The sequence below is a fragment of the Belonocnema kinseyi genome, chromosome 3 (genome assembly GCF_010883055.1).
Source record: "Belonocnema kinseyi isolate 2016_QV_RU_SX_M_011 chromosome 3, B_treatae_v1, whole genome shotgun sequence".
NCBI lineage: Eukaryota > Metazoa > Arthropoda > Insecta > Hymenoptera > Cynipidae > Belonocnema > Belonocnema kinseyi.
Genome location: NC_046659.1, coordinates 68,807,099 through 68,819,302, shown reverse-complemented (window position 1 = coordinate 68,819,302; position 12,204 = coordinate 68,807,099). Strand labels below are relative to the sequence as shown.

General features: G+C 29.3%; 1 protein-coding gene across 6 annotated transcripts in view; it reads right to left on the bottom strand.

Moving 5' to 3' along the window:
* LOC117169197 (uncharacterized protein KIAA0930 homolog) overlaps positions 1-12,204 on the bottom strand; it is a 47,146-nt gene that overhangs the window by 5,031 nt on the left and 29,911 nt on the right. For 4 of the 6 annotated variants that reach the window (XM_033355429.1, XM_033355430.1, XM_033355431.1 and 1 more), the window contains 4 exons: positions 10,319-10,418; positions 9,919-10,221; positions 6,559-6,750; positions 3,162-3,689 (listed from right to left, as the gene is read on the bottom strand). In XM_033355429.1, the coding sequence (XP_033211320.1) occupies positions 3,162-3,689; positions 6,559-6,750; positions 9,919-10,221; positions 10,319-10,418 (1,123 nt within the window). The remainder of the gene's footprint in view (positions 1-3,161; positions 3,690-6,558; positions 6,751-9,918; positions 10,222-10,318; positions 10,419-12,204) is intronic. The other 2 variants (XM_033355433.1, XM_033355432.1) reach the window with 2 other exon arrangements.

Here is a 12,204-nt window from a genome sequence, read left to right as displayed (position 1 = left end):
ATTGTAGTATTTAAATACACAAGATCAAAATCAGATGTAAAACGAAGAATTTGGAAACAAATTTTAATGATAAATTCTACTTATGATCAAATCTATAGCGTTCAAACAAAAGACCGGTTAAAATTCCATGACATTTTTAGATTTACCTTGGAAAAAATTTCAGCCAATTTAATTATTCAATTTCAAAACATTTTACTGATCGCGTTAACTAATTTACGAACAATTTAATTTCTTGTCTAGAATCATAAGCATGATATTTTGATCAGTAGAAAAATCAATTTATAGGAATTAGTATCAAATCGTAAAGGCCGGTTCGTTTTTTACTTTTTTCTGATCGAATTGTAACACCTCGAAGAATGTGCCCACCCCTGACATCTTTCACCTGAAATTTTTGTCCGAAATAGCAAACTCTTCTGTTTGGTTTTTGTATTTCGAAATCCAAAATTTGAAAGTTAAAAGTATTTCTCATTGGTACAAGAATTACGGAAAATTTATTGCATCTACAGTTTTTGCTAGTGAACAGTAATAATACTTAAAATTTTTTTTTTAATTTAGAAGATTTTAGAAATGTGCAAAGAATAAGTTTTCTTTTTTTTGGTGAAAGCAGCACACATCGAACCCGTATAATATGATTATCTATTATTTTAAAGGAATATATATTATCACCACAGCTATATAGTTATTTTTTTAAATTATCAAATAAAAAAAAGTAATAGAATATATTGTACAATCGAGAAAAGATTTCGCAAGTTTAAAGTTAGAAAGCGAACCAGCCAAGTAAAATATCACCCAAGCTTTTTTTTAGCTTAGCTCGTTCCTGCTAATTAGATACTAACATAATATTGCACCGAAAAATCAGAAAATTACTAATTAAAAAATCCTCCTTTAAATTTCAATTCAAGCTTTCATTGACAAAAGCCCGCAATCTTAAAACCCGAATTGCTCCATAAGTGATGGGTCCCGGGGCAGAAGGGCGTAATCGCCAAATCTTGGAAATGGGTTTTGTTGGCTAAAAACAATTGTTTCGAACCAAATCATGTTTTGGTAGAAGATTATGGTCCAGTATGTAATAGCTCGAAATTACTTTTTTTTTTTAAATTAAGTAATAAAATAGTAATTCAACTTTTTGTATCCATATTTTCGTTTCTCTGGGGCTGCTCCGCACCATTAACAAGAATTCATATCAGAGTAAAGCAACAGCTCGAAGATACTGTTTTTTTTTAATTTAAAAAGAATAAAGTTTTTGCCACGTCTGGAATTTTTTTGGGCCCTCCATTCATTGAAAAGGTTTTTATACAGATAGTTTTTTTAAGCATCTCTTTCACGATTTAATAGAGCTAAGTAATAGCGGGAAATTTATTTCTTATTTTTTATTATTTTTTTTAAATAAAAAAATAAAAAAGTAATTTAACTCTTCAGAGTTAAAATCGGCGTATTTTGGGACGAGCCGTGCTTTTGACAAGAGTTTTTCTCGGATTTTTTGGGGCCGTTCATATAGTACGCTACGTTTATTCTGTGTTTTTTCGCGCTTATAGTGAGTTTAGTTGCTAATATGCCTACGTGATCGTGTGGTGAACTACGAGCTTCGGTAATGAATAAATAATAATTTAAAATATTAAAATATCAGAATATTGCATTTTCAAACAAAACAGTTGAATTTTCAACAACAACAAAAATATATTTTCTGCCAAAGAAATAAATTTTCAACACAAATTGATCGATTTTGAAACAAAAAAAATTAACTGTTAACCGAAAAGTTGCATTTATAAATTTAAAGATTAATTTTTAATCCAAACTAACAAATTTTGAACAAAACAGTCAAATTTTTGACTAAAAAATATGACTTGAAAAAAATAGTCGAATTTTCAGCAAAATAATCAACCTTTTAATTAAATATTAAAACTTTCAACAAAATAGTTTATTTTTAACTAAAATTCTGATTCTTGAACTTACAAAGATACATTTTCAAGCAAGTGGTCGAATAGACAAATAAAAACATAAGTTGCCAGCCAAAAATGGAAACTTAAAATTTGTTAGTTAACAAATTTAATTTTAAAAAAAGAAATAAAAAAAATCAGTTGAATTTTTAACCAAAAATGATTTTCAACTAAGAGTTTTAATATTATACAAGAGTTAAATGTTTCATCCAAATATATTAAGTTTTCAATAAAAAAAGTTATTTATAAACAAATATTGGACTTTTTAACAAAAACTATGAATCTTAAAACTAAAAAGACGACTTTTTTAGTATAATGGATTCCTTAGTCAAAAAAGATTAATTTTTAACCAAGCAGTTGCATTTTTAACAGAAAAGGGGGAATTTTTAATTAAGAAGCTAATTTTTTGTACCAAAATTTAAAAATGATTAATAATATTGTGAATATATACAATATTTTTGACAAAGTAGTTTAACTTTGAACCAAGTAGTTGAATTTTTGACAAAAAAATACGACTTATTAACCAAATATTTGCATTTTCAAACAAATTATTACATTTTTAACAAACAGTGGGTTTTTTAAAAACAAAATGAGATGAAATTTGAAATAAATATAAAAGTAAAATTTTCAACTAGAAAAAATTAAAGCAGTTTCTTGAAAACAGGAAAAAAGGAAGAATATTCAGCGGTTGGGTGTAATAACAGGCTACCTGTATTTTGAGAAGTCACTTGCTTTTATGTAACTTGATAAAGAAAAAAATAGGCTTCTGGAAACTCAAATTGGCTCTTATTGCATTTAAAGGTTCACTTCTTTAAAAAAAGGGATAAAACAGGAGAATAGGGGAAAAAGTTTGAACTTGGAAATATGAAAGTAATTCTCAATCTTATTGAGTAATCACTGAACTATACCGTTGCAGGGCATTGTTTCGCAAACTGTGTTAAAATTTATCATCAGGAAACGTACTGTAGGTCATCTAAGTTCGTAACGTTTTTTTTCCACCGACCCCAGCCCCTCAAAAATCGGTAACGCAGTTCATGGACGGCCCCTTTTATGACTCTCCTGTAAAATTTTAGTTTTGGCATTAACGCCTTTATGCCCCGTGACCCTTCAAGTGGTGAAGTTCGTGGCTAACTCTGAAGTTATCATAAATAATCTGCGAGATGCACTCTCGGCATAATTTGATTAAGGATTCTGATCAAAGAGGTTTATGCGGGAAGAATTTACCCTGTGAGCCGGGGCGGCGCGGGAGCTCGCACCAATAGTAGATCGCTGTTCCATCAGTCGTGACACGATGGGGAGGAAGAGGATTCTCGGAGAAGCTTCCGGAGAAGGCTCGTCGTCTTCGTGGCCTTGGGAGGGTGGCACTCTGCCTGTGAGTGCAACTCTGTGATCGCATCAATTTCGAATTTGCATTTTTGTCTCTGCCACCGCTGAACTCGTCGTCAGTCTTGTTTCGATTTTTTCTAGAAGCATCTTCACAGTCGCTTCCATAGCCTCGAAGATCATAATTGGTCCTCCCATCACGTGTTGGTGGAGAAAGGTGGTCCTCCTCTTCATCCTCGGAAACGATTCTTTCTATTCCTTGGTTCCTGAGGTCATCGTTGGGTTCGTAGTCCAGGGGTAATTCCTCCTTGCCATCTACGAGAATTGCCCCGGCGTTGAGCTTCTGCCTCACATTATCGTCAGTCAGAGAAGCCCCGGATGGAAGAAGAAGCTCGCTCCCAACCTCGATTGTTTGATGATGAAGGGTGCCTACCGCGAAATCCGAAAAAGTCACGGTCAAATGTTTGCCAAGTTTTTTTTGCGTACGGATGAATCTCGGTTATATTGAACTTTTTCGTCTCTTCGCTATCTCTGAGGGTCACTGAGACTCGGGGTACTTAGTAATCGTTGTAAATCTACATTACCTATTATATGTTATCGTCGGTTATCTGAATTCAAAATCGCAATTTGAACTATAAAAAGGAATTAAAGAGATGCAAAGAGAGTGCGTTAATTTGAAAGATAATTGATTGTCTCAGGGTGGCCGCAAAATATATTTTTCAACATTCCCTGACTTTTCCAAATATTTTCCTCACCAGAATGTAAATCTTGCAAAATTTTTAACATAGAATCTTCCAAAAGAGTAATAAACTGCTTCAAAATAAATTTAAAAAATTTTTTAACTTATTTTAAGCAATAAAGATGATTTTTCTAACACAAAAGATAATTTAACCCAAAAGGACACATTTCAATAAAACAGTTAATTTATTACACGAATGAGATGACTTTTTAATGAAATAGTTCAAATTTCAAACAAATAGTGTAATTTTCTATTCACAAAGAGGAATTCTTTACAAAAATTGTAACAGTTAATATTTCAATCACAACAGACTAAATTTTTACCCAAAGAGATGAATTTTCAAACCAAAAAATGAAGTTTTAATCCCGAAAATTAATTTTCCAACAAAAAGATCACTTTTTAACCAAAAATTAAAAAATTAAACCTTCAGATGAAAAATAGTTGAATTTTCAATCCACAAAGAGGAATTCTCAAAAAAATGTAACAGTTAATATTTCAATCAAGCTAGATTAAATTTCTAACAAAATACATGATTTCTCAAACAAACAAAAAATAAACAAAAACAAAAAAAAAACAATTTTAACCCCGAAAACTCATTTTATACCAAAAAATAGGAATTTTCAACCAAAAATAAAAAATTAAAACTTTAGACAAAAAAAGAAAAATTTAACGAAACAGTCTAATACAACATTTAACAAAAAATGTGAATTTCCAAATAAAATGATAAATCGGGATCAAGAACTAGTGAACTTTTAATGAATTAGCTCAGCTTTTTCCACAAAAAGACTAATATAACAAAAAATACCAATTTTAACCAAAAAATTGAATTTTTTAAAGAGAAGGTTTTTGAACAAAATAGTTCTAATTTTCAGGCAGATACAAATTTTTAACTGATATGGTGACTTAAAAACAAAATTTTGAAGAAATTAGTTCAACTTAACCCAAAAGTTGAAAATTTCAACAAAAAAAAAACAAAAAATCTCGACGTATAAAGTTTTTTCAGTCAAGAAAAAAAAAGTTCATCCAAATTCTTGAACTTTCAAGCAAAAGACGAATTTTTTATCAACAGCTGAATTTTCAATCCGTAGATATGAATTTTATAACTCAAAAGTTCATTTTTAAGTAAACACTTGAATTTCTAACTAAAAATATAAGTCTTCCAACAAAAAAATTAATTTCTAACAAAGTACATTTACCCAACTAGTTGAATTTTTAATTAAAAAAGGCCAATTTTAAACAAAATAGTTTAAAATTCAACCAAAAAGATGAACTCTCAACTAAAAGAATAATGAAATGTTGAGTTCAAAAATGGATTTTTAACATAATGAAATTAATTTACAGCCATACATTACAACATATTACATATGATTTTTTTTTACTAAAATAATGCATTTTCGTTTAACCTGCAACCAAGCAATTGAATTTTCAACCAAAAAATATGAATTCTTAACAAATAATCTACTAGCACACATTTACACCAAAAAATATTTTTATTTTAAATAAACAACTTTTTTTGAATAAAATATTTTTTAACATATAATTTAATTTTTAACAAAATAAATGGAAGTTTTAACTTTGACCAAAAAATTTACTTTTAACAAAGTAGTTGATCCAAGTAGTTGAATTTTCAATGAATTGCATTTTTTACTGAAATGATCAATCTTTGTTCAACCTTTAACCAACGAGTTGAATTTAAAAAAATGAATTCTTAACGAAGAATCTAATAGTAGATATTTAAACCAAAAAATATTTAAATTGAAAATGAAAAACGGTTGAATTCGTGCAAAAAAGAACATTTTTAGCAAAAGAGTTAAATTTTCCTAAAAAAAAAAGGATCACTTTTTAATAAATTTCTTCAATTTTTCAACCAGATATACAAATTTTTCAATTAAAGTACAATCGTCAAGAAGAAGCAGCTGAAAAAAACAAAATAGAGATAGAAATATAGGCAAATAAATTTTCTTTTTCCCTGGCCATTAATATTCAAATACTAGAATCTCAATGATATAATATTTTTAATATCGCAATTTTTATGAACTGAATGAAACAACTTCGGATTTAAAATTAAAATTTTCAAATTTATTATCCTTAAAATTTACTTAAAGTACCTTTTTATAAAAACTCCCCGACTTTTGCATATTTTTTTTCAAAATCCCTGACTTTTCTCCGACTTCCATGTTTTCCCTGACCTTCGGCCACCCTGCCGTTTCATTTGATACTAATTACAGGCCTCACATGTTTTGCAATTTAATGTTCCAAAAAAACGCTGTTATAAAAATGAAAAAAATATGATTACCGCAAAGCCCCTCACTTTAAATTAAATTAAACAAAAAACAGTAAAAATGTGGTAAACAGGAGTTCACATGATCGTGCAGTAGTCTACTTCTAATTATCCAATCATTATAAATCCTTTGACTGGATTCAATCCCCAAAAATGATCTAAACCGTCTTTCGAGATGCTAAATTTTGAAAAACGTTCCATCGAGTCTCAGTGGACCTGTGCAAGAAACGGTTTTTTTTTTTTTTTTTTTTTTTTATATATTTCGCGCGAACACTCACCGCGAGTGTCGCGGTAGGCCTTCTTGTGATTCGGTGAGCTCTGGTTCTCCTTCCCGGATCGATCCCTTGAGTTCCTTTGTTTCCGACCAGAATGCCGGGCTGAAAGCAGCGGCGATCTTCTTCGTCGGGCATTTGGACTCCTGCGTTTTCCAGATGAGCCCCGGCCGCCCCAACTGCTATTCTGTTCATCAGCTATAAAGGAAACAGCCGGAAAAAGGACGTGCCAAAGATTAGAGACATGTGTTCTCCAAGGACGGATTTATTTCGTGTGTGAAAATGGTGGTTCTTCTTTGTGTCTCACATTTTCAAACGGTGCTTCTTCAGGCTCAAAATTACATTCTTTTTATCCGTTCTATTACAAATCGTATGATCTTTTAGACGCAAGTTTAAACAAAAAAAGTGCATCAGAACGTGGACTCCTTAACGTTTACCGTATTTTTAGATGACAGCAAATTGAAAAGACCTTTCGAAAGCCCCTGCGAACCAGACTGAAAACGAATTGAAGTAACCATATTTAACTCTTTGAAGTAAATGTTCAGATTGCAAAAAGGCAGTGCCATAATGATACACCAGAGGCCAAAACAGCCATATCCTAGGCCCTAGGGCGGCAATTTTTTTGGAATGATTACAGAATAAGCCTGTTTGTGCTCTTATTATTATTTTTTTGTCTAGGTCGGCCTAAAACCTAAGTCCGGCTCAGTCGCAAGGGCGTTCGAAGTGCATTGTTTCTCAAACAAGAAGAAAAACCATGGGTGTATTGTAGTGCTCCGTGTTTCACCAGTTAAACGTTTAAACAATTTCAGTAATTTTTACGTTTAACCATTTAGACATTTAACATGTGGAAAGGTTCAATTGATTAAACTTTAGATCGTTGTCAACTTCCTTTTTTTTATCTTTAAACTAACTTCAGTCATGGATCTAAAATTTTGCATAATCCAAAATCAAAAAGTGAAGTGAATAGATTTTCTTATATTTGATCTATTTTTCGTTCAAATGTTATTATTATTTTTGGTTGAAAATTCCAAGGCTTAATTCTAAAATTACTCTTTATGGATTAAAAATTCAACTATTCTGGTAGAAAATTCAACAATTAATTGAAATTGTGTTTCCTTCTTCTCTTTTTTTGTATTGAATTAATCTTTTTTTGGTTGCAAATTGAACTCTTTTAGTAGCAATTTTATATTTTTTGGTTAAAAATGACCCTGTTTGACTTAAAGCAATCTGTTTTTACTTAAGGATTCAACTATTTGGTAGAAAATTCGTTTTTTTTGTTGTTGAATTGAACTGTTTTTTTATTCAAAAAATTCTTTTTTTGTCAAATTCACAATTATAAACAATTATGAAATGTTTAAGAAAAAAAAAGAATTAAAAAAAAACAGTTGAATTTTTTTACAAAAAATGAAAGATATATGAAATTATATTATAAATATTATAATAAATTCTTAATTATTTCTTTGTAATTATTAATAATAGTTTTGATTGCAAAATAAAACTTTTTCGTAAAAATATCAACCATTACATTTTTTGTTGAAAATCATTTTTTTCGGTTGAAAATTTAAGTATTTAATTTTTTTGTTTCTTATTTCCATATTTTATTTGAAAATTCAAATACTTGGTTAAATTTTTAATAACTTTGTTAAAATTTTTTTTGTTTTCGACTGAAGATTCATCATCATCTGAAATTAAAATATTCTTTGGTTGAAACATCAAATATTAAATTTTTCTCTGAGAATTTATCTTTTTCTGGGTTTAAAATTTGTAGTTAAAAATTTTATTATTTAGATGCAAATTTAATAATTTTGTTCAAAAGAAATACTTTTTGTTGAAAATTAATCTCTTTGGACATGTAAACACAACTATTTTAGTAGAAAATTTAAATTTTTGTTTAAAATTCACTTATTTTTTTAACAATTTGTCTTTTCATAACAAAATTTAGGTTTTTTCCTAGAAATATCATTTTTTTGTTACAAAAATGCAATTAGTTTTTTGAAAACTAATATTCTTTGGTTGAAGATTCAACTATCTTGTTAAAAATTAATCTTTCTGGATTGAATTCAAATGTTTTTTATATAAAATTATCATCTTATTTGGTTCAAATATCTATTATTAGATTATCCTTTTAAAATGGATATTTTTTCGTTGAAAATTGAACGACTGGTTTGAAGGTTGAATCACTTTGTTAAAAAATCATTTCTTTTTTCAATAATCATAATTTCAGTAAAAAATTTATCTCTGGTGAAAAGTTAAATTATTTTGTTGAAATTGGGTAAAGGTTGAGCAACTTTAGATTTTTTTATAAGTTGATAAATGAAAATTCACTTTTTTAAACAATACTTTAATCATATTGAGGATTTTACTATCCTTTTGAAAATTTATTCTTTCTTGTTGAAAATTAATTTTTGTAACTGAATATTTAACTTATGGATTTTTGAGTAAAAAGAATAATCCTTTTTAGTCAAAAATTAAACTATTTGGTTCAAAATTGATCCATTTTGTTGAAAGTGCAATATTTTTAATAGAAATTCAAGGAATTTTAAGCGTTTTAAATTGAATTACATAAAGTTCCGCAACAATATTTATTTGAAATAATTTATTTTCGTATTTTCGTAAAAAAAAACTCTTTGTTTCCCCTGTTTTTAGAATGCTTTGGCCTCCGAAGCCTGCTATTGATATAGTTAAAAAAAATTTTTGGCTTCTTCTACAAAAGGTGTTTGATCCAAAATTTGAAATATTTTAACCTCTACTTCAGTTGATTTCAAATGTTATCTTTTTGTTTGAATATTCACCTTAAACTGAACTAAGATTAGTTCAAATTAAAAAAAAAGTTGGAAACGATGAAAAGTTTAACTGAATTAACTTTTCTACAAGTCAGATGTCTAATTGATCAAACGTTGAAATTATTCGAATTGTTCAAACATTTAATCGTTCAAAATGTCCATTATGAAACGAAGAAAAAGTCTATTATCGTTTTTAAAATGGAAATAAGGAGCAGTTGTGTGTTATTGAATTACAATGGTATATTGTGCAGAAACACTAAAAAATACGCACATGCAGAAATATCTTAAAAGTGCTGAATAGGTGAAGTGGAATATAAAAGTTTTATAAGAAGAAATTTTGATCAACGAACGTCTTCGTCCTTTGCTTCTTCATTTTTAGAACATATCAGGTAATTTAGCCAGTGTGTGGTTTGATTTTTATTAAAAAAAAAAAAAAAAAAACAGGGCGAGGACGATCGTCTCTAAAAGGTTGAAACTTTTGAAAAAGAGGTCGTCGATGCGCTCTTTGTAAAACCTGAGGCTCTACACTCAACATCTTAATATCGAAGATAAGAGCAAAAATCCACGACCAGTTTTTAGTTACCATCGCGGACGTCCCCAGCTTCAATTTCGTTGAGTCCATTCGCCATTGAATCCAGCCCTTCGTTTTCAGATCTTGCCTTCGTTGCTGCAGTTTCCGATTTCGTCCTCCAGCCTCCTCTAACGTAATTATTCAAATTTGCACTCGGATCTGAAAGCCTGCGTTGATGGCGGTACATGAACAAATCCTCTGCATCTTCCCAGTCAGCGTCCCAAAGATCAGTTGCACAATATCCAGGTTCTGATGTTGGCGTCTCTGCACCTGATCCTTTAGGTTTCGTCACTGCCATTTCTGCGTGACCTTTTCCTGTGAAAAGAAAGAGGACGGATTAATTGATGCTTTTCTTAATTAATTCATGATTGTCCTTTCTACTGCGCCACCATTTTTAAACTAAAGAATTTACCTTGTGGTCCTTTCATCCGCACAAATTCGACTCTCTGAGAAGCTGCGCCTGAGAAAAGACCGAAGGTCATACGTTGTGCTACTTTGCTGCTCAGGCTCGACTGCAAAGGTTTTTATGGAATTTAAAGAAAAAATTAATAAAAAAAGAGGATTTTAGATTGCAGAAGCGGCGAAACCCTAAGGGACACAGGAGGGGGCAATGTCTTCTCCACTGGAAATCAACCAGGGAGGGGCAAATAGTTAATTGGCCCCCCTCTAAAATCGTGTAGTTAAATTCATCAGAACGTCGGAATAGGAAATCTTTCAAATCTTTCTTGCTTTGTTCAATATTTGAAATCTATCTAGAATCATTGTGAAATAATAGAAGTATCATTTCAACCTTTGTCAAATTTTTGTGAAATTTTTGAAGTCTTGGTATTATTTGTGAAATTATTGAAATCTTTAGGAAGTCATTGAAATCTTTATCTCTTTGTGATTTATATAAAATCTTTATGAAATAATTTAAATCTTTCTAAAATCAGTTCAGTTAATATTTGAAATATTTTTGACATATTTAGTAATATTTGTGGAATTATTGAAATCTTTGGGGAATCATTGCAATCTTTATGCAATCTTTGAAATTTGCCTGAAAACCTTGTAAAATATTTGAAATTTTTGTTGAAACTTTTTAATCTATGTGAAATAATAGAATTCTTTGTGCAATATTGGAAGAATTTGTGTAATATTTTAAATCTATCCGAAATCTTTGCAATTTTGTAAAATCTTTAGCAATTTTTGCAAAATATTGGTGAAATTATTAAAATCTTTGTGAAATCTTCGGATATTCATTGCAGTTTTGTCAAACCTCTGAAAACTTTTGTAAAATATTTATGAAACTATTTAAATCCTTGTGAAATCTTTCGGAAATTATTTACAAATTTTAAATCTTTGCGAAATCTTAGAGAGAATTCCTTAAAGACCTTTGCGAAATATTTTTCAAATATTCAGTCATATTTTTGAAATACTTGAGAAATGATTTTAGTCCTTGTGAAGTCTTTTAAATATATCCGAAATCTATTAAATATTTGTGAAATCATTGAAATCTGTGTTAAATATTTGAAATCTATCTGTAACATTTGTGAAATAATAGAAGAGTTTGTGTAATCTTTGAAATCTATTTTAAATCCTTGCAAAATATTTGAAATTATTGTGAAACCTTTTGGAAATCATTGAAATCTTTGCCAATTCTCTAAAAGCTTTGCGAAATATCTAAAATCTTCAAAATCTACCTGGGATCTTTGCGAAATATTTGGAATCATTGTGAAATCATTAAAATATTTTTAAACCTTTGCAAATTCTCTGAAAATCTTGACGAAATATTTGAAATCATTATGAAATCTTTGTGTAATCATTCAAGTCTTTAAAAAATATTTAAGAATTCTCTCAAAATCTTTCCTAAATATTTGAAATCTTTGTTCAATCTTTGATATCTATCTGAAATCTTTATTCAATCTTGGAAATCTATCTAAAATCTTTGTGAAATAATAGAAGTCTTTGTGATTTTTTTCAAATCGATCGGAAAACTTTTAAATCTATCCGAAATGTTTGCGAAATTTTTGAAATCTTTGGGGAATAATTTCAATCTTCGAGAAACCTTTACAAATTCTCTCAAATCTTTGCTAAACAATTGAAATCTTCGCGCAATCATTGAAATCTTTGGGAAATCATTCAAGACTTTAAAAAATCTTTAAGAATTCTCTCAAAATCTTTCTTAAATATTTGAAATCTTTGTTCAATCTTTGATATCTATCTGAAATCGTTGTGATTTTGTTTTCAAATCGATCCGAAATCTTTTAAATCTATCCGAAATGTTGGCAAAATCTTTGAAATCTTTGGGTAATCATTGAA